This window comes from Argopecten irradians, chromosome 6 (genome assembly GCF_041381155.1).
Source record: "Argopecten irradians isolate NY chromosome 6, Ai_NY, whole genome shotgun sequence".
Taxonomy (NCBI): domain Eukaryota; kingdom Metazoa; phylum Mollusca; class Bivalvia; order Pectinida; family Pectinidae; genus Argopecten; species Argopecten irradians.
This window is the reverse complement of record NC_091139.1, coordinates 20,317,755-20,342,151: the sequence shown is the minus strand read 5'-3', so window position 1 is coordinate 20,342,151 and position 24,397 is coordinate 20,317,755. Positions and strand designations below refer to the sequence as shown.

Here is a 24,397-nt window from a genome sequence, read left to right as displayed (position 1 = left end):
AAACCCATGAGGTTTTCCACAGTAATCTCTGGCTTTTATCCATCGAATAAACCTGGCATATGTTTTTTTAATGACACTGGCTTTTAATAGGACGTAAAACAAAATAACACAACTTTAATCTAAATTCTTTGCAAGTCACCACTGTTCGGTGATATAAGGTTAGTTTTTTTATATTTTTGGATTTGTCCTATCGATTAGGTAAATCAATTATTATCCTTTTGGTGTATATATTGTATATTGTCAATATTATCATAATAAAATTGAATTGCATTCTGTTAATATACAAAGTAAACTGTGTATGTTTTTTTTCCGAATCTCTGGAGCATAAATACAGGCCTTATTGAATCTATTCAAACAAGTATTTCAGTTTCTTTAGGGACTGTGAGATTTATGACAATAGTTTTACCATTTAACTCTTTTTAATATCACAGTTAAAGACTGCACTCTTTTGAAATCATTCAAATCTATCGAAATTAATAATAAAGGTGAATATAGGTCCGAAACTACCTCACTAGTATTGTCATTTTACCGTAAGTATAAACGCTGTGTATTCAATGAATGACATTCAACAGGGTACAAAAACACCGTATGTATGACTTGAACAAATTTAATAATAACAAAGAAGGACCAATTCTGGCCAAGGATGTCAAAAGTTTCCCTTGGATGTGACATATAACAACAACATGGTAGGCAATCAAACAAGACATATGATAATACAATCATTTGGCAATAGGAAAAAGTTTCAAAATCCTTGAGTCCCATAGTCCGCATTTGTATCGTTACAACAAACAAGCGAAGTTACCAACAATGAATTCTTTAGAAAAAGGTTTGTACTCGCAGACACATATATACTCAACAGGAGACTGACAATAAAATAGAGTACAACCATATATACGACCATTCTTTAGACTAAGGCAAAACATTATAACAAATTTTATTGGTCAGTAAAATGCTTTCTAAGTATTAGCAACTCGTACTTTTTCGACCAAATTGAGATACGGTGTATATCTGACAGCATATCTGAGTTATGTTCAATCATTGTTCTCACTTTATTAGAATAGAAACAACATTCATCAACGGTGTCTTAAACAGAGTAGTTCAAAATTCTTGACAATATCGATTTAGGACAAAGTTACGTACTCTAAAGGATGTCGTTTTCCAATGGTGATTTCCATTTTACGGACCTATTACGAAGGTAACATCTGTTTTAATTCGTTACAATGACGTCTAATTGATTCATTTGCTTTAAAAACAAATACAACCAAGAAAATTATTAATCACAAAGTATTATTATGGCAACAAGAGCAAATAATGAATTGGCTAAATCCATGTGACAAGATCAATATTGCATTTTATGTATACCCGCGCCAGACAAATAACTACATATAATATCACATTTGAACCATATTTTTTTCGGGACTTTGTTAGTCGTCACAAAAGAATTGGGTGATCGGCTGGTGAAGAAGTTAAGCCATTCGCCTTCCACCTAACCGAACGGGGTTCGATCCGTGGCACAGACGCGAAATTGTCAGGCAGAGATCACGTGAGTTTTCTCCGAGTACTCCGGTTTCCTCACACTCTAAGACCCATCGCCCGCTTACATCCGGTTCATCGAAAGCGATTTGTATTATAATATAACTTGTTTTGCAATCGATTTTAAACAAAGTTTAAAATTAGTTTATATTACAGAAGAATTAATTCGAAAACTGTTTCAAATTAATTTCAGCCATATTTTCCTTCATCAAACCATAACTTTTTAATCTAAAATCATTTGAAATGATACATAATCTGACATGATTAGGAAGTGTCTTTAACAGTCTTAAAAGCTTGAAAATATAAAAATCGTTTCAATACTTTAAGTTTTGTATAAATGAATAAACCACTGAGAGCGTCTATAATTTGATAAGTATTAATAACGCTAATAAAAGTAGAAACTTTACCCTCTATGGTGACATGTTCACCAAGGCATTGCCTCAAATTGTGGAGATAAGAGCCATGAAACTTTGGCAGAAACATCTTTAAATGCAAGACCGGTATTACTGATAAAAGATGATATCATACATCTGACCATAAAAGTAATTAATAAATAAATTAATGATGCTATGTACAAGTTAACGATATCAAAGAACTGGTCCCATCTAGCCACATGGAGTATTAAGTGAAAGTCAATGGGTTCAACACATACAAAGGTAGGCAAATACTTTGTAAAACAATAATAGTACTTTTACATGAGAAAACATGCACATGGAAATACCGTTCACCCATATCAAAATAATCGTCTTTGACAGTTGCTTCCATATAACCTCTGATTCTTCATCATCATACAACTCACAGGCACATACTTCTTTCAATGCAATTCTCTTCATCTATAAATACGTTTCACTAACATTCTTTCATTTATATAATTACAGGCACATCCATTTCATCAATGCAACAATTCTTTCACAAAACATACCTAAAATACTGTGTCGATTAATGACTGGCTTTCGATTGCAATTCCTTCAAATAAGTTTATCCTTTGAAATACTCAAAGTTTTGTCAGATACATCCGAAATGCAAGGAATGGATTTATATTGAATATCGCACAAAACAATGCTAACATTCTACGTATCACAGCAACGAAATAGGAACAGGAAGTAAAATAAAAGAAATAATGCAGTTCTCGCCAAAGTGAGGGGACGAGATGCGTTGTCATGGCTACATTCGTTTTAAGCACATTTGCAGTCTTGAACAACCATGTCGGCCAAGTCTGTAAACACTAAATTGTGATACGCATCCTCGTGCAGGATTGTCAAAGGTTTGAATGACGATGGTATACAACATGGCGCAGAAAAGCGAGAAGGGTCCATTTTATGAAGAGTTGATTTGATACCTGTAAAAGTGTTCGCCATTTTAAAACGATCGGGGCAACTTCCCTCGCAGTGAAACGCCTCATATTCTGTTGGAGCTATAACCCAGTTCCAACCAATGTCGTGGAAATTGATTTGAGTCCTAAATCTGCAACATCTATCCTCGCCATCCCCTTGAATACAGTCTCGTCGGCCTGCCTGACGTTTGACCCGTTTAAGGATTGGTCGCTCTTCTGCATCCAGTTTCAGGAAAGGTACAGAAGAATCTGGTGAATGTATCGGTAAATGCTTACCCTCGTCGTTACGTAACTTTCTTAACATTAAGTTTTCGTCGGTAAATGAGATGAAATTTGTGATATTGTGAGTGTCTGATAATAGCATTAGTCCGAGATTTGATTCCGGGTTATCAATCCAACCCTGTGTTACATCTGTTATGTCCAGCTCTTCCCATCCAGCCAGGGAGGTATCAACTGTCTTTGATGATACTTGTTTCCCTCTCACAAGTTTAGAATTTGTATTCCGTTCAATGTTAAATACTTTGATATTCATTTTTGACGACTGTTTTGTGTTTGAGTCAGAAAGATTCGTTTGCCTTTTTAGCAACTGCAATGTTGCAGAAAAAACAATAAGTTCTCTGTATAAATCCTTAGGAATTTGTTCTTGAATATCAAATAACACAACAGGTCCATCTACATCTCTGTCTGTTGACTTCTGGTGGGAATATGCTCCTGTAACAGAAAGTAACATCACATTAGTATCGAATTAAAGCAAAGCATTATTTAACAAATATTAAAACATTCCATAAAATACCCTATCACAAGATAATCGTTTAACGATGTTTAAAGACTAACAAAATCCCCTCACTTCGAATACTTAATGATCGCGCAATGATAAGGTGAAGCATTAGATTATCTAAAGCATCATCGGTATTAAGGCTATTAAGATCTGGTTGTATCTGATATATGAACTAATTAATGAGAGTTATCGTTATACATCTACGTCATCAGTCCCTAGCATCGAGGCAAATACGGTAAGTAAGGTAGTTAATTAGGATATCAACTGTCATATAAAAACAAAAATATACAAATTAATATCAAAAATGTTCATATTTCTGTAGAAATAGTCCTAATAATTTAATTACGATTCATTCATAACATGAATATATTTTCCTTTAAAAGGGGTTTTAAACTCGCTTATCAATGTGATTTCAAATGTCTATCAGCTCTATACATTCCAATACAATCCAGATAAAATATAGGTCTAAATACGGCTCATTGATCTCATCCCAATCACTGAATGACAAGATTAAGAGCCTTCATATATGTCTATCAACAAGTAAAATGTATCCCTGTAATCTCAGACCTTAGTAACAACCGATTCCGTGATCCACGCTAGAGAAGTATTTTACACCCTATGTTATTTATGTATTTATATAAACATATACGCATACATAGAAATGTGGATAAAGGTAAATATCACCTACAGTAACTGTTCAATGTTAAATTGTAAATAGATGAATGTCGTGTTATGGAACTGTCCAGTAATAGGACCTAGGTTTGACACCTTCCTAAACCGCTAAACTATCAAAATAGAAAGATAGATTAGTGCTAGGCTTACACGTTTGTCTTCATAAAGTATCTCATATTATAGAAAGTTATTTTAGGTATTTTGAATGAAAATTACAACATGAAAATGTTACGGAGATTTATATCGGTATAACCACTCTCTCTATCGGAAAAATCCCATTTGGATAAATTTTCTATACACGTTCATGTAAATATCAGCTTTATTTTATTACTGGTACAGTAGAGTTGTATGAATCTGAAGTTGTCTAACTGCGAATGTTTTATAAATTATCTTGTCTGTTTTATATTCAATGTTAATATGACAATGTAGATACAGATATGCATCAGCTTATTTTCCGAAAAAAAAAACCCAACCAAATTTTACAAGTATAAAAGTTCTGATCCTAACACATGTTCGACTATGAAAAAATATTCAACTTTATATGACACAAATATCATAACGAAATCGTATTTCTGATAATAATCCAACATTTTTATCACATATAAATATTTTTTTGCTTATTTTCATATCATACTGAAAGTTATGATGGGACAACGAAAGAAACATTTCCAATTATAAACGCTTATGATGTATATAAGCATAATACTAGGAGTAACCTCAAATACAGAGAAAAAACAATTTATGAAGTAATTCCTTTTACTTCTAAATTGCGATACATTCCAGTATACAATGGAAAGCTTTTAACATTTTTTTTTGAAATCCCAAATGATTACTGTATTTTTATTACTTTAATGATAGTCATCGTTTTAGTCTCGCTGTAAATGCAACAGCTATAGAAACTAATGAAATCTGTTTGAAATTCATTTAGCATTATGTATCAGTATGGCTTGGACACCTGCCTCTGGAATGCCTCTTACGTTTTATTAGGGAATAAACATATGGGATTATAGCCATTTATTGGAGGGTGTACGGCGGACGGACGACTTACCACGCTCCATTGATTCATGGAGAGTGAACTCAAACGACTGTACTGAGTTTCATTTAAAAAGAGATTAGACCCGCAAGAGGGTAGCTTTTCTCTGACGGCCCGTCCTATCAATATAAAATGATAAGTTAAAGTTAAATGTATGTATATATATGGAGATTAAAGTGATTTTGTGGCCAGCCCACGTGTTGACAAGGTTTTCGCGCGTGGAAATGATATGCTCGAATTCACCCACTATTCTCCGTCCATATTTGTGTTTAAAGTCTTGCCAGGTAACTGACGATTAAAATTCACTTTAAACTCAGGCATGCATTTACAACCGACTCCTAGCTGTACTATCTATATTCTAGAACGATAAGCGACGTCATGTGGATGTCGCACATGTTTCAAATAGTTTAACCACTAATAAATCCTTGTAGATACTGATTGCCTTTCAAATAACTGTCTCCGGCGATAGCTATTCGCTATCAAAGACAAGGGGAAAACGAAAATATGCAGTTAAGTTCTTGGTGTTTACTGCAGTTTTACACAGGACTTTACATATGTGTTTATATTAAGGCGCTAAAGCGTCGGCAGGTATTTGACAGGTGCAAGCTAACTCTGTTACACCTGTACAAGGCGGCTGTGGGGTTTAGCATAATGTTTTTCATCGGACAGTGTGTGTGTTGCGGTTGACAGTCATTATGTAATGTTAAAATGAAAGACGGGATAATGTGGTATCTGGCCCTAAGATAAATCTCTCAACAGATCTATACAGCAGAACTTGTTTATACAATGTGAAAAAAATGTATTCACGACTGAATGAACCACGTTGAATGATAGTGAATGTAGAGGGAGATATACGGAATAATGCCGATTAAGCAGAGATTTTGTATTACGTTTTCACTGAATGATAAATTGGCCGGTACTGGTGCATATCATACTAGTTTCAATACACTGAAGATGGAATCTTTGTAACTATCGTCATCACCCTGGCTTGAATCAGATCTGGAATGCTTTCATCTTCTCTTATCTACAATGAGTCTACCTCTGTAGCAATTGTTATGGATAACATGAACTCTGATTTGAGTACATTTTCTCTATACTGCTTCATCATTCTCCATGTTAATTCCTGAATCCAAATCACCTAATTAGACTAGATCGCCGTTTTATAAATGATGATATTCTATCTTAGTGTAATGTAAAGCAATGTTAATCAACCTCAATCAGTAAAGGTTATTAGAGGGTTAACAAAATGTACGCATCTCCTCATCTTCCTAACCAAGTTAATTCCAAATTTAAAAAAAAAGAACTTTAACGTATATAATTTAAATAGAAAGTGAAAGTACCAAATGGAAATGACATGATACCTTACCTTTATAAGTATGTTGTATTCTTTTTGATTCTGATTTCATTTCTTCGGAGTCTGGTAAGTGCTGCATGTCGTTTTTACTGATAAGATAATCCCTGAATTCACGTATCTTTTGCCTTTTTGTTTCTATACTATGTGTAACGTTGGAGACATTTGACGGCAAGGAATCTCCTAACTGGTCCAATATGCTTTGTTTAAAGGCTTCAATCCGTAGTTGGGAAATGTCAATTTCTGCCTCAGCCTCCGACACTTCTTTTGAAGCTGACAATGCAGGCTTGCTCTGAACAATAGTTAAGTGTAATATTACTAGCAGGACCGTTAAAACCACGGTTCTACTTAATTCATATACTATCATAGCGTGTCACAACAAAACTCTGTAAGTATCTTTCTCCGTACGCTGAGTTGGGATGTCTTCGGTAATCTGTTGCAGTTCAGGATAATTACCACTTTGTATAGTTGTCTTCTGTTCATAATAAATAGCTTATGAAAAGCCAAAAAAGTAGATCGCAAACTCTGAATTATCACTCCTCTGTATGTGTAGTATTACAGTGCTGAGTGAACTTCAATGATTATATATATAAGGGGGTGTGTACGTTTGAACTGTCACGGTATCAGATGCCGGTTAGCCCCGCCCATTAACGCTGAATGCGAACCTTCACGTCCATGTGCTTATGTTTATTTCGCACGCAACGCCATACCTAACATAGGCGGATTTGCCTTCTGTGTATTCATTGGTTGTGACGTCACTCATTCACAAAAAGTCGCCGGCGAAGCAACACGTGGAATGTGGTCTAGCTATCTATAGCTATACAGTGCTTTAGATAGGTGGCAGTTGTTGTGACAGGACTTGACGAATGCACACACACACACACCTATCAAGGTAACACTACGGGACATACAGCCACAGATTACAACTGAAGACATTTAATCCATGGTGGAAATTAAAAACAATATCTTGATTACGAGCTGTAAAGAAATGCTAAGCTAATATGTAACTATCTTTAGATAAAACCATCCGATCGACTATTGAGATAGCTTTCCTTACACAAAACAATCGTAACAACCATTAGGCATGTGACAGTTAGCACTTCAATGTGAGTTGTTTAAGACTCCAGAGTGAAGTTTGCCTATAACAACAGAAAATACTTTGAATGCATGTTTAGTTCACAGCTGATTATGTTCGATAATCATAACTATTGTTAACATCACCCAATGTACAAGCTACAACAATTAGAAATCACAAGTCAGTATATGTTTACAGACCCGTACTTCAGATAATGATAATTGTGTCGATCTGAATGCAACACCTAAAAATAACACATTATTATTTAGTGATATTTTTACCATAGATATGTTATAAAAGTTAATATTGGAGGATCCATATAATGACCCAGTGGTCCTTAATACTGACACATTGACCGTTCCTACATCACATCATGTCATACGTCACAAGAGGTCATCTGCTTGGTGTTAGTTAAGGATGGGTAACCAGGGGTAAATCTTTCTCATAATTATAAAAAGAAGCGGAGATCCTATAGACCCAGCACATATCGCTCGGCGATCACCCAGTGTTTATTTAGGTGTCTAGTTATTGTCTGAGGGTAAACACGTTAACTCGGCAGTGTGTGAACTATTGGACCTTTTAACGTTTAACTATAGTTATATCAAATATGAGATCAACATCTTTATGAATAAAAAAATGTACGTGTAGCGATGCAGTGGCTCTAGCCATTTCCGTCGTTGATCATGGAAACGGTTAAACACTTCATTTTCGCAAAGTGCAAATGTTCGCGTGATTCTGTGAAATAGCTCGAACTCAAATTCAAATATTTCGAGAATAGTTGTTAAAGTTATTCCGTACATGAATTTGAATTTTACAGGGTTACACAGTTAGCTCCCTTGCGGGTAGGTATCTATTATGACGACATTATTTTGTGAGCATAATTCACGTCGTTTTCTCCGAAACGTATGACGTAACGCTCGCAAATATATGATATCACAATCAATACCTACCCACTAGTGCAGATAACTCTGTAATATACAAACGCAGAATACGCGAAAGTGCTTTACGGTATCCAAATCTGCATGAGTTCCAATATAACAACTCCCACAACTTAATACAAGTACAGTCTCTGTAATGCAACCGTGTTAATTGTCAATGATATAGTGAGACAAAGTATTGATTTATCTCACCACATATGGGCACGTCGTAAGATCATCAACAAGATCAAACACGTGTTTCAAAATAGTTTTTTTTTTACTTCAAGTTTGAATTGTTTTTACGTAAAATATATGGTTTCATAAACGGCTAGCCCAATCGTCCTCTTACAAACTAGATCATCAGAAATTCCATAGCTCTGCATCATTATATTTATTACATAATTGACCCGTTCAACAATGCCATACGGCTATGTCATGAATATCATAACACACGTGAAATAACACTTATGTGACGTCACAGATAATAACGACATCATGATCAAAATATGACGTCGCACGTTTGTCTCGATGGACAGAAAATCCGAGCCTGACTTCGCTACTCTTAAATAGAAGCGAAATTGTCTATAGTTCCATAGATACTAGTTATGTGATAGATAGAATCTTACACTCATGGCTACGTAATATCAAATGTACACTATAAAACTCGTTAGATAATTTGAAATATCACTCGCCTAGAGGTTCGTACATGTACCATATCAAGTTAATGAACTTTGTTTTATAATTTTCATATTAAATAGCCACTTACGTAAGATCCTCTATGTATGTCACTAGGAGAAGTATCAGTTAGTCAACTGTGCTTGGAAGCAAAAGTACCTCGGTTACAGAAAACAAACCAGCGTCAATTATGAAATACGACTGCACTGTGGATCGACAATGGCTAAGGACAAACTGCAGCACTGAGACATTCACCTAGCTACTCCCTGTTCACGTTACGGTAAGTTATAGAACGAACAGTGCACCATCTTCACTGGTTGCTGTCACATCATAATTCCACCAGGTCAAAGTTAAGCCTTGCCGTTTATATTGCAACTATTGAGAAATTCCGTCTTCTACATATAATGTTTGTCTGAAAAATCTAGTGTGTCTGGTCAATTGTGAATTTATATAAATATATTCCGTGTCTCTCAGATGGTTAAAAGTATTGTGTCTAATAGAAAACAAAGAGAAGATAAGCTGGACATATCAGACAGTACAAATTAGACAACAACAAACTTCCGGATCACTGATATCTTCGCAGCAATATTTTATTTAATATTCGCTGTTGTTTTATTCCCTGGTATTCCATAACAGTTCAAATTTAGGTGTTTCTCTCGAGGCCTAACATAACCCAATCGTTCTTTCTTATAGTTCTTTTCATATTTATTCTTGATTGATAATTGGTATGTAATAAATTTCAAATAAATGAATTTAGATTTTGTCACTTAAGGCTCACTTAAGTAATGTATCTAAAAGAAGACGAATCTGTGTTACTATTACTATAGGGAAAGATAAAGTACTGAACTTATCCTTGGTAACATACCCATATCACTTTGCTTGATACACTCGCCAATTGTACATTTATATTTACAATTGATTACTGACGTTATAGTTGAAAAACGATAACATCGCTACAGCGTTTTATGAAGCATGTGATTAGGTTTAATCTATTTTTATATTTTACGGAACTGAATATAATGTAAGCCATAGTATGTGCGCCTTGGGTATAAAGCGATAAAAAAGTGCTGCATTATATATGGTGTGTTGTATTGTCTAAAACTGTGACCTTTTAACCTATGTTTAATTGTCGAACATCTGACGTCATTGACAGTGCCTTTAAATAAAGCTGTTGACAAGAAGACATGTTCCATATATCATATTATCATATTACGAAAAAAAATATATCATAATTAATAAAGCTAAAACTTATAAAGTAGCTTAAAGTACAGTCACGAGCGCGAGATATGAATGCATTTTAATCAATTTATCAAATAAGTCCTGTTGCATCGTTAAGGATAATTTATGAGTTCCTATCCTTTAGAAAAAATCTCGGGTATTAGGTGTATCCTCTGCTACCAAATACTTATAACTAGTATATTTCTTCAAATATCCACATATTCTTATCTATTTTTACCATATCTAAAAAACTTTAATTGGTTCCTTTTTAATATGGCAAAAAGCATAGAGAATTTGTTATGATTTGGATATGATATAAATTTCTTCTCCTTCAATGTTGATTAAACTGTGGACATAATAGTGTACTTTACCTTGATATATATTTGATCTTATAACCACAGATAATTATTTGCGGTTAGCTTACAAATATGTTTACCAACGATAATTTAAATTTCAACGCGTTTCAATTAAAAGTTCTTCATAATATCAATGCCGCGTATAAATGCGTTTAATTCGTGTCTTTAAGAATAATATCCATCAAATGCTATTAAGATGTTTTTTGATGTTGAAAATGATGATTAAGTTGATAAAACTGTACACAGATCGGACTCGATATACTACGCATTACTATTGATTGATTTCCTATCAATCAATTACCTTTCTGTTCATTTGATCGGTACAATTGGCGACAAGCGTAACAGGCATTCCAATAACTTACAATGCATGACCTGTTACGTATACCATACATTTATTTCAAGCCCTGTCAAATTTAGTTAAGGACTTAAAGTTCTATATTTTCCTTTGAATATTGAATGCATTTTTACATGTCAAAATACTCATTCTGTGTTCATTTACTTCCTTTCTACTTTTTCTAGATAAATCACAGAACGATTTTTCTGGATAACGTCAGGGATTTCGTCTGAGAAGAGACAAAACTGTGACTATGATCTTGCGCTGTTGATTAACTGATCATGTGTATATGCAAACAATTATTTTAATTAGTATTCGGTTGCTGGTCACGTATGTAGTGAGTTCCCATACAGGGATATAAACACTCTGAGACGGACATGAGATTGATATAACATCCATCTACTCGCCAGTTTCAGAATGCGCCGTTGATTCTGATTTATAATTTATGTGAAACAAATGATTCAAATTAGAATCACATTAATTTCATAATAAATCATCAAGTTTGAAATATGTCTTTATGAAGATAGCATCTGTGGAACTTATAAATACTGTGGAATAATAGACAAATACTAAATAAATCAATTGAAGACCAGATAAGAACACTATTTATGTGCTGTAGATATATACAACCAGAATGACAATAGTTGTATAAGAATATCTTAGACAACCTAACACGTGGAGATAAGCATGAAGCACCATGTTAATAAGGAATGGATTTAATCACTGATGGCGTCAACTGTTTGCATGCATGGATTTAAATATTAACACGATTAAATGACCTGATATTTATCCATTTATGGCTGGCTTCATTACACTAATTAATGACAAATTAAAGCAATAACACTACCTCTCTTAAATTATCCTTAAAAATAAATAAAAATAGACACAGAACGATTGATATGTGAATAACATCGTGTTTTTGTTTTTAGTATATAAAAAACCACTAGAGACGTAATTCTTAAAAAGAAAAATATCAAAATATAATTACCTTTACTCTCCTCACAGAATTCCTGTGGTCTTTTCTCCTACAGTGTTGATTTTAGATATACAGTATTTCATTTCAAAATGATTTCAAAGCATTGCAATTGCCACTTTTAACCTGTAGGTCGGGAGTTATCATCCCCCGTAAATACATTACCACATGACCGGACACATAATACATGACATATATAATTTGCCTTGATAGTAATAGGAATAAGACTTCAATTAACAGACTAACAGGGAAAACTGAATTCAAATGGCTTATTCTGGTTTAAGTTTTGTTTGGATATACCAAAAAAGCTTTTTAACTGATATTAAGCATCTGAAGCCAACTATTACTCAGAAATTAAGGATAGTTCATCCAGTCGTAGTTCCCAGATATTGAAAACTCTTCGAGAGGTTCTTATTAATCTATATTCAAAAAACATTTTGGACTTGAAAATTATTCAATACGGTTAAACGAAAAAGACAGAAAACTATGTGCAAATTTAGAATATCAAATATTAAATTTCCAGTTGAAATCGGAAGATGGATAGGAGTTCAACGAGACAATAGAATATGTCATTCATGCATTACCGGTATTGGTGTAAGATTATAATGTAAGTCAGCTACGTGGGGATTACATTCCTGCTTACTACACAAGACATCCTAATCACATTAAAATGAAAGGCATTTTCTCCATTTTTCAAAATAAAAAAAATGTACGCAAATTTATGCTTATTTGTTCAGAAATTATGCAATTTGTTATAGTATTAATTACAGCTCAAAATTATCTAAAATATATGTATTTTTCTAATGTATTAATATGTACACTTATGAATTAGCCAATTATTACTATACTCAATACATGTATATTAATATCTCCTATGTTACCAATTTTAAAGGCGAAACAATTTTTTGGAAAAAAATGTTATGACACACTGAATTTTGTTTGTAAAAGTTTGAATCTTTATACAAATAATGCATTTAATTTTGCCTGTCATGTCTTAAAATTGAATTATATATGTATGTCATCTTGTTATACACAATGTGTATCTGAGTGTAAAATGAATTGAATTGTTAAGTATATATGGGGTGAGTTGTTCAGCCAGACATCATTTAACTAGCTGGGTATCATTTTACTATCCAAGCTAAAGTAAGATAGTTTTGAGCATTTTTTTCTGACCTGTGAGTAGAGCGTTAGAATTATACTTCCGTCACAGTTGTATGATCGTAAAAGGTGAATATACAAGTTTGTTTTCTTAACTGCCCAACGTCTACTTTAACACAGGCTATCACTTTTACCCCTGAATCTAGCATTCGGATTGTTAAATATTTGAAGATCCAAACCTCACCTTGGTCGGCAAAGGTGTTAGTTTCTGAAGCTACCTCGTGCTGGACTTCCAGAGAGTCGAGCAAATTGTTTGCCTCTTATCAGTATAGTGTGACCGCGAGGGGTGAGATGGTCGGTGTCTCTACAATATACATCAGTGAGATAGCACTAAGAAAATGGACAGGCACTTCAAGGTGATACAACATAGATGAATCGCAGCCTTTCAAAGCATACTCCATAGTGACACATCACACGCCACTCATCACGTACAAAGAAGGTGACCCTCAGATGGTAAGAGGGCCAAGATAAATCACCAAAAATTACGTTCGGCAGACCATTACGGATGAAATATAGTTCTCAACTACAAATACATTGGTCACAAAAATACTCATATATGTTTTATATACTATGGAGGTCAGTTTAAATGCAGTAACCATAGTAACCATTACTATAAAGACATGAAGACAAATCGTACACTTTTACACATCTGCGTACTTATGTTTAAGTTTAAAATATTTTATTTGAACAAGGTCAAAAGGAATTAGGCATAAGTTATACTTATGCTTCCTGGTTCCTTTTTCTGATGAAGGTAACAGTAAAGATCGTACTAGTCATCGAAACGTCGCATAAAAGGCCACTGGTTGTGTATCGATATCATTCCGTTAATCATTGTTAAGAAGATTAGTTAGTAAAAACCAGAAGAAAAAAAAACAAATATGTGCGGCATACGGGATGATTGTCCATATCGGTGATCTTACATATGAGATACCGTGTAGTGCATACAGGTATTGACGTTGGCGGAGAAAAGTTAATATTTTGCACAAAAAAAAAAAAAATCCAACATGTATTGAAGATTAGGTACGAAAGTTGATATGATATAATCATATATATATAGCAGTGTATTATGAACGAAAATGCAATAACTTTGTCGACGCGTCCAATAAACTCATTTTGGATTTCCGATTCCAGAACTCGTCGAAATATGAGTTATAAGGAAAATGACCTATTGTTCATCGCATATGCTCATTGTTCGTTGTAATATTATATCTGCAAGCTTGCTATAAAAAAACAATTTTCTTCTTTTAGACTTCTTATGCTACAATTCCGTGTAATATCATCAGGGGACTATGACTCAAACTTCCTCATTGCATTACCTCCTTTGTTATTGTCCTTTACGATACAATATGTCTGGATCATATAATGAATGAAAATAATCTTAGTAAATAGAATCTCATTTGCGTTTGGTATATCAAACAGCTTTTGGAATTCAAACATTTGTAAGCCATTCGTGTTATATGAAAATTGGGGTACCATGAGGAAAACCATCTACCCAAGCCATCTACTCAAGTTTAGTGCTTAGCAACTATCCTAATACATAAGCTTTGATATTATATTTTAAGATGAAGGGCATGTTACCTAAAGCACACAGTCGCCAGCCGTAGCTTAGGGGAACAGACATCGTCTAAGTTTATATTAGAAATAAATAGTAGTATGTCGCGGAGTCCTGATGTTCCAAATGGCTACCTTTTAGAGGTGTACCGGACGCTCTGTGTAGTTGTTAGCTGTTATTTGGGGGATATCGGGTGGAAGAAATGAGCATTTTCTGTAAGTGAGGCCTAAGTTTGATTTAGATTGATTCCGACATTTCTAACTTAGAAAAATCCATGTCCTAAATCAAGGTGGATGTTACAATAGAACACAACATGGTCCATAATCTTATATTGATCAATATTTGTTTTAGTCATTGTTTAAATCAAGATTTACCTCTTGTGTAGCAATTGAGTACACAGGTTCGTAGAAAGTGGTCACATAACGTGCGAAAGATCAAAGAGATTTATCAGACAGACAAATCAATTAATTATTGATTGATATGCACTTGGTGTCAGAAGTCAATCTTAATCGTAATTAACCTGTATTAACAGATAACAGGTCGTCGCTAATTGATAATTATATCGACGTATTTAATCGTTCTATTGCCGAAGATAAGCGCGATACCAATGAACAGATATCATCACTAATTTGTAATGCGCATAGTCTGTACAACAGGCCAGTGGACTTTATTTGGAAATATAAAATCACGTACGGATATCTATAAATATGAATTTGCTCTAGTTGGCACATAATTCAGTCATTCTTTAGGACAGTGTCATCAGATAAAAGAAGGAATTTCTGGCAACTACCTTTTCCGTTTTTTGAATTCAAAGTTGCGAGAATTCGATCGAACTTTAGTGCTAGAAGATTGGCGACATGGAATATTGTATTCATGTCATTTTTATAATTTATATATACATATATCATTGTTTCATATTTGCAGTAAGGCACATACGGGTTATCTCGTATAAAAAGGAGATTTCTTAATTCGGTTTCTACCGTTTAAAAAAATAATAACAATTCAAAAGCACAAAGCAGAGAAATAGTGATTCGATAGAGATAATTTTGATTTGTTAAGCTAAAGCTTTTGATGGTTTTAATAAAGATTAATAAAATTGTGCCCCAATCAATTTGATATTTGAGATTGACAGAAATAATCAAGGGCAGACAATGATGGACATTGATTTATGTATACACAAAAGACTTCACATGATTTATAACAATATAAAAAATGCCCGACATTAAAAGAAATGTCCAACTTCCATAAATCTATAACACATAAAATAGGACATTATAGGCAGTGCAATATCTAGAACGATTTAATCATATCATGCTATCTTTATGAAATGCACGTTCCGCAATATAGATAATAAACTACATGTATAAGAATCTTTTAACAATGTAACAAATATCATATCGCAATTAATTGATTTTTAGAACGGAATTTGATTATTTTATCTATGGAAACGTCTTTTTTTATCCAGAATACGACAGTATGTCGTTTTAAAGTGATAGTATATTCATTCTGTATGTCTCTTTAAAACAATAAAAGATGAAATTTTATGTATATCAATTTTCGATGTGTAACTGCGCCATAGTATCATACTCATTTGCATATATGCTAATCCACTCTAGCGGTATATATACAATATGTATGGCAATCTAGTATGGCATCACATATGAAAAGTCCATAAAAACATCGATTATATCGTAGGGCCAGTATTGCTTCTAAAATCCCATAGAGTGAGAATAGAAATAAACTGGACTGGCTCTTGATACTGGAAAACAATGACTGATAGACAGGAAATTAGAAAAGATTAAAAGAGAGAGAATAATTGCATAAAAGCGACCAGTAAACAAATTGTTATACGTTAAGTGCATCGGAAACTGTTTGGAGAATATTTCGAGTAGATATCATTGTAACCGTTATTATTTTGTTTTATTTTATTTTATTTTATTTTTATTTTTACTCTCCGCAATAGCACTCCAGGGTTAAAACATAACTAGAAAAAGGGTTGGAATGTATTTATGTAAATGGATTCAAAACTGTGATGCGTCAAATGTAGCCGAAACTGGAATACTATTTGGAACACCAGAAAAATAATAGCATTATTAAAATTTGTAGCTTACGACTAAAACTACATAAATAGTATAAAGGCTGTCTGTATTGCATGATTGTAAGAGGCGAATAAATTCAGAAATTCATATTTTCTCTTTTCCCTAACGTATTTCTTGACACCGCCTCACTGTTGACCTTCTGTTGTTTCTAAGAAAGGCTCTGAGTCTGTCCGTTGGCCGGGGTCTACCAAAGTGGAAGTTTTTATTTAGCGCTCAGCACTAGCTTGCCTGTTGTTAGTATAGTGTGGTCGGATGCAGTGGGCTCTTTGGTGTCTTCAGAGACGTTTTGCATTGAGAAAATACTGTAAAAGTGTGCAACTATTCGAAAAAGACATAACACAAATATACCGAAGCCTCCATACATTCACAAACGGAATGAATTGTATATATGACAGGCCATCCTTTAAAGCTGTTATTAGGATATCACTCCACCAATAGTTTTTAAACGTGAAATAAATTACATAAGGCGCAAATTACACTACACATTAGTATCATGTCTTTGACAGGGGAAATTTGAAAGCAGACATAGCAGATGAGGTAACTTATTGCATACGAGACAATACACATATTTTAAATAGCGATAGAGGGCTAACTGATTCTCAGGCAAACGAAGGGAAATCAACAATCAGTTTGTAAAATTTCGTTAGAGATTTTACAAACTGACTGTTGATTTCCATTCGTTTTGCATTTACAAAATTTCAAAATCATCAACTTTGGCAAAATGAATCGATATCGTTACGGGAACCTGGTTATCTGCTACGGTAAACCAACAGTTTACTGATTATTTATACAGGATCCAATGATGATATTAGGCGTTATCAAATCTAAAATAATACATATTTGTGCTGTTCTAAGTAACCGTTAGTTATAGTTTTCACTCATATCTACAGGTGTAATACTGGCTGGTCTAGTGCAATATATGAATGTCACCTATGGCTATCCATGCAGAACAGCCTCGTTACGTCACGACGTCAACAAAATTTCACAATATTCTCGGTAAAATTCTAACATTGTTTTCAGAAACATGGCTGTTTTACTATTATAGATTCTACCAACAGTATTTGGGTTGAAAATATACCAAATTTTTTATGAATGGAGAATTGACTTGCAGTTGCGGTTTTCTTCAAACTAATTAAAAAATGTCGTGATATCGTTGCTGTGAAATTACAATAAAACGTCGAAGAATAAGAGAAAAATACTCTGTCATATGTGGATATGAAGGATAGGAATTGTAAAACCCTCGGCAAGCCTTGGGTTTTACAACATTTTATGACCCTCGGATAGAATATCCCTATCCTTCATATCTATGTATGAAAGACACTTACATTTTTGTATATTCTATCATACTTACATGTGTAGGACTGGTGTACCTCATGCAATACAAACACGTGCCATAGTCTTAGAAATTCTGGAACATTACAAAAAAATTTGTATATTTCATCACTTTCTATGGCTTTGGCTTTCTCACAAGGATACAACATGGATCATTCACTAAAGATAGTACCCGTTGTCGAAAGAGAAAAAGTGTGTATTGTTTGCTGTATTGTTTCCTGTCTTTATCTAGGATTTTTGGAATGATTTAAAATCAGTATTGTTTAACATTGTTGAAGAATCTTTAACATATCTAGCAGTGCAAATAAGATATTATTTCTTCCCACTGACCCACAAAATTATTATGAGTACACTAAATCCTATCGTAGAATATCACACTGAATCAATGCATATAAACTTACATTCCCTGTTAACACTTTCAATTAACCATCATTTAATTGGCGGCAAATATTCATGGGAGACTTTTAAAAAGTTCGTCTCACATTGGAAAGAACTAAAATGCAACGAGACGAAACCTCGTAGACAGTCTCATATCGACTAAGAGACTTACAATGTATGTAACATTCTCGTAAGTCTTTCGGTATGGAGTTATTAATTTATGAATCTGTTAATTTCAGATACTTATATAATTGATTGCATTAACCCGCGAGGAGATGTTATCAGCGCTGTCAGAATTTGGCATTTATATGCATACAGACTATACTCCGCGCCATTTACACTTTCACTGCATCGTCCTGGTTAAGGCCAAATATAAAGTATTATTTGTGTTTCGTGCCCATGCATATCCAACGTGTTTATGATAAATAATTATTCGCTCTTATGAGTCATCATCTGTCTATTCATTTTGCCTTTTTCATAGTAAAACGTTACAATATTTTCTGACATTTATTATTTAACTTTAATTTCATTACATAAGGAAAGGAATCAGTGTCCTTTATATAATTAATTTACCATTGCTTGATAGTAATACTTCTGCACCCCACACCTACGGTAATTTAATGTCCGCGATCAATTTGATATTAAAAGCGTTCAAAACAGACGCTGACTGCTGATGGAGATAGCAGGAACAGAGAAATTTGAAACATAGTTGTTGATAAGACGAAATGGAATGGTTTGCAGTACATATCATAACATGATATCAATGAACAATGTTCCTTTCTTGCGCAATCATGAGAGACAGAAATCAAAATTAAACTTGCATATGCATTTGATGTTTAATAGTTTGGTGCTCTTCCTCGTTCAAATAGGTAAAGTTCGGAAAAAGCATAAGAATATATGAATATGATCTAATGAAGGAGATAATTTTCATTCCCTGATATTCGTTATACTTTGATGACAGTTGACTAATGATTAATTGTCAGGAATGATATCTCAAAAGAAATCGCGAAGAGACACATCATTAATGCATATCACGAGATCAAATGAAAGAATTAATAAAAAAAAAAGTAAAAAATGGAGCTGCATATGTTTCGTTCTTCCTGGAAAGATGCTAATATTTTGTACATATATATATATACGTTCAAGACATTAACCCGACTGATACAAATATTGAAATCCTATACAGAATCCCAATATTTGGAAAAACACTGATTTGTTTATCCATCTCCATGGGATTGATACTATACAGCGACCGTTCTTCTAATCATTATCATATAGCCTTTATTGTGATATACATATATATAATGTAGCTCTTCCTTCTTAACTAAAACTTCGCCTTTTGATAACATTTGATCATCTACCACATATTTATGGAGATTCTATACGTCTGGTTGTATCACAAGTTCTTTGATGTAATAATTATCGAGATTCGAGCTTGGAGTTATCTTGTTATCCAATTTGTCATTTCTTATTATTATAATTATTGAAGTTTAAACCTGTTTGAGAGAAAAGATAAGGAAAATAATCATTTACTAATTGTTGATGTGTTCAATATCTGATAAAATTATATACTTTCCAATCAAAAAAAGTGAACGTGTACATTACTTATATCAATACATTTCCACTTGAAAACGCTATTAACTTTGAAATTAAAAATGTGACAAAAACTGAGAAACGAAAATACCATGGCCTTTCCTAATGTTCAAATGGCGAATTGAAATATTTGCTCATGTGGCACTCAAGATGCAATCACGGTCTGTGGGCGATAAGTTCAGGCCTACCTAATTACCCTGGCGATACGTGTTAGGTGTCACACTACAAGGCAACGAGTCTATCATCGGGTCACTGGTTCAATGTCACATCACAAAGGTCATCAAGACCAAAAGCCATGAATTGTCATATTATAGATTGGGAAGAAAAGGCAATTTTAAAATTTTTTCGCCTTTAACGATAATGCATTTGGCAAAAACGTTGTTTTTTCAACAACTGTTTAAAGTTTTATACAAACTGGTCAACAATCTCTCGTTTTGAGCTGAGCGAACATTGTGTTTATATGTCCATAGGACTGTTTCCGAATACAGGTTATTATGGCGTTACGAGTAGATAAATGTGAATTAGACCCTTACACATTTTAGTAAACCAAACGACTTAGACAAATATACAACCACTGAACTGATATATCATCTCTGTTAGCTAACCACGTATGGATACATAGACGGTCTTACCAGATAAGATAATAGTGACCTTGAAATTCAATTTAATCTATCGGTAATTGATGATGTGGTGTCTTTAAAAACCTCTTTTAAGGATATACTCGACAATATCAGACAACATCGATTGCATATACCATTTGAAGTTGAAATCAATGGCCCGACATACCTATGTAAGCTGATCATCTTCATTTATACTAGCAACCACTTACAGCTAACAACTAGCCAATATTACACCAACAGTGGTTTCAATATATTCGATTGTTAATTTTTCGTTTCTGGACAGCAATATTCCTGCATTCCCGACCAATAGTATTTACATAAACCAGATAGTTCGATATTTTGCTTTCCATTTTCAAGTCTTTCGTAGTAGACTAATAGATCGTGATATAAACTACACATGGATACGCAGGTTAATAAAGGTAGTCGAATTCGGTAACCATTCTCTTATCACGAAAAAATAGGACTTTAGAGTATGATCACGAACTTGTGCAATACTTGTCCCATCGCTTTCTCCAAAGGGTACATTATTTGGTTTTTGTCCATCTGTCTGTCCGTCCGTCCGTCGAGCATGCGTCCTGCTATGTTGCTTTTGTTACCGTTCTCTAAAACTGTAAATGTTGACCGATTTCAACGAAATTCGGTCAATAGATGCATCATGGGATCCTTAAGTCAAACATAACTTACTAGCGTCATCATTGCAAACTTACACAACCTTGAAATCTGATTGGCCCACTTGTTTTCGTTTCAAAAAATGTTGAACAATTTCAACGAAATATGGTCAGTGAGTGTGTAATGAGATACTGGAGGCCTAGTTTGCAAGCTTACCGACGTCATTCTTGCATAATACGCTTGATAATTAAAACTAGTCTACTGTGACTGGCCATTTAAATTCTGCACTCTAAAACCTATGAATGTTGACCTTTTTTGATGGAATTGGGCCAGTGGATGTGAATTATTAGAGAATATATGAGTCTGAACTTCAAATTTATGAAAACTTTTGCAGATATCGACGACGTTTGCATGCAGCGGATAAAAAGTGTCGAAGGGGATAATTTGTGTAAACTGAAAACCTCCCAATGTTGGACATTGCTTTGAAGGTTTGCCCAAATGCCCCAACCTTGACAGTATGTTCTGAGGATTACGATATCTTTGTGTGGAAGGCAGAGAATGGCTACTCTCACAGCTAAGCTTACCGTACTTACGACTATTCTTACGGCTAGTCTTACTAATCTGTGAATTATATCGAATAACATCCTATTTTACCCTATAGTATTCTCCATAAAAACGCATTTTGTGCTTTACGTATGATAATTAGCATTTTCTCTAATAAACTATTTGGAAATATATCATATCAATTCGTGTACCTAAAATAACATATGTTCAAATTCGACAATATTTTGTCCACACAGTTAGAGTTACTTCTTTGCTCTATATACAAAATATGCATATATTGACAAACAGAGTGTTCTAGCATTTTCTTGGTGCTTGGTGAGTTAACCATTTCTGAGACTGATTTGTTAAAAATACAATGTAGTTAATGTAATGCCACTTCACACACTATCGACAATGTTTAAAAATGTGCACGTATATTTTTTGATATTCAAGAAAATATTTGCTTTGTAGAAAGAAAATTGCAAAATTATGAACATATGCATTGATTGGCGTGGCACATACTAGGTATCTTTTGATATCGTTGCTATTGAGTTTTTAGGTGTTATACCAAATGAACGAAATACTTCGGTAACTGTTTACATCATCAGATGTGCTATATACAGAACGATTTTGTTCCCCTTTTTAGGGGCCGTAGTGGCCGAGTGGATAAGCCTTCCACCTTTGGGTCGGACGTTCGAATCCCATGTGAGACAGTAGCTGGACGATGTATTTATCCGGGTACTCCGGTTTTTCTCCACCATCAAACCAAGTTTTAAACAGCATGGAACTTTGATCATTAAACTGGTTATCAATCTATAAAAAAAATCGTATGTTTAACCCTGGCCTGGTGCGTGTAGCTCTAAACAGGGAAGTACGCTTAGTGACCCATATAATCCCCTCCTTATAGAAATATGGAATGCTATATAACTTCCGGGGACGTGACGGAAGCTATATCAGAATAAAGCACATCAGCTGGGTCGTATGTGATTTATATAGTTCTCAAGAGGTTCACGGAAGGCGGTACTACCATGACAATGGCTTTACACATAAGTATCTTAAGTACATACAATGGAAATCACTATACGATGTATTAAGAATTACTGAAATATCGCCAGGGGCTGTTACCTAACCCTCTATTGAAAATTAAGGAACGCCCGATCAGTTGTACGTGCAATTTCATCAGTGCAGGCAGCATGTCGAAATGGTATGATTGTTTTTATGAACTTTTGCCTTGGGTAATATCCGTCATAAGTAAAATATATCGAATTCCAATGTAAGGATGGGAATGAGTTTCATAGTACAATATAATTCAATGGTAAATGATTTATGAATGACGTTACCAATACTACTCTGTCACGTTCACTACACACTATCTTAATGAAGCGTATACGTTCACTATCAGGTGTTAAGACCATGTGATCACAATAGAAGTACTCTTGTTTTTGTCTAAATGTATTCTATGTTCGATGAAATGACCAATGTTGTACAATTAAACTAATACCAAAGTAGAACTATGTAATTGTATTAAAAAGTTAGAAATGAAATAAAGATAACATGAAAACGTAGATTCGTGAAAAAGGCAACAGAGGCGTTCCAGAAGAATTAGCGCTTTTTATTACCTTTTTTGTAACTGTTTATTTTTCAAGGCATTTTATACTTAGTGTAAAACCATATTAAGGCAAGCATTCATCTTATCTTTATTATAATCATCAAGATTATAATCATCATTATCATCATCATCATCATCATTATCATCATCATTATCAACATCTTATCATTATCATCATCATTATCAACATCTTATCATTATCATCATCATTATCAACATCTTATCATTATCATCATCATTATCAACATCTTATCATTATCATCATCATTATCATCCTCATCAACATCTTATTATCATGATTATGATCATCATTATCAACATCTGATCATTTTTGAGCGGTTTTTTTTCGATATGATCGACACCAAACGCCATTCAAAATCAGTCGCCCACTGCAATGGAAATGAGTAGCAGTACGGAACACGCCATACCTGTCCTGATATTATAAAAGGAAATGGCTAATCACCCGATGGGATCATGATATCAACCATTTGATTTGATGTAATTTTCCATAGTCTTTGCGTTATTTCAGAAGTTAATTGATTTCCATATGATGTTGATATTTGGTATACCTTTCAATCGTCCTTGATTATAAGTCTTTTATTGCTAATCTATCCATTTGCATCTTGATTCGTTTGTCGCAATGACGCATTAACTCA

General features: G+C 33.9%; 1 protein-coding gene across 1 annotated transcript; it reads right to left on the bottom strand.

Annotated features, from left to right (window-relative positions):
• Positions 1-591: 591 nt before the first annotated feature.
• LOC138325276 (growth/differentiation factor 8-like) lies at positions 592-7,260 on the bottom strand. The gene is made up of 2 exons (XM_069270824.1): positions 6,716-7,260; positions 592-3,577 (listed from the first exon to the last, which is right to left on the bottom strand). Exons 1-2 carry the CDS (start codon positions 7,065-7,067, stop codon positions 2,709-2,711), a joined length of 1,221 nt encoding a protein of 406 aa, XP_069126925.1. The 5' UTR covers positions 7,068-7,260; the 3' UTR covers positions 592-2,708.
• Positions 7,261-24,397: the final 17,137 nt, after the last annotated feature.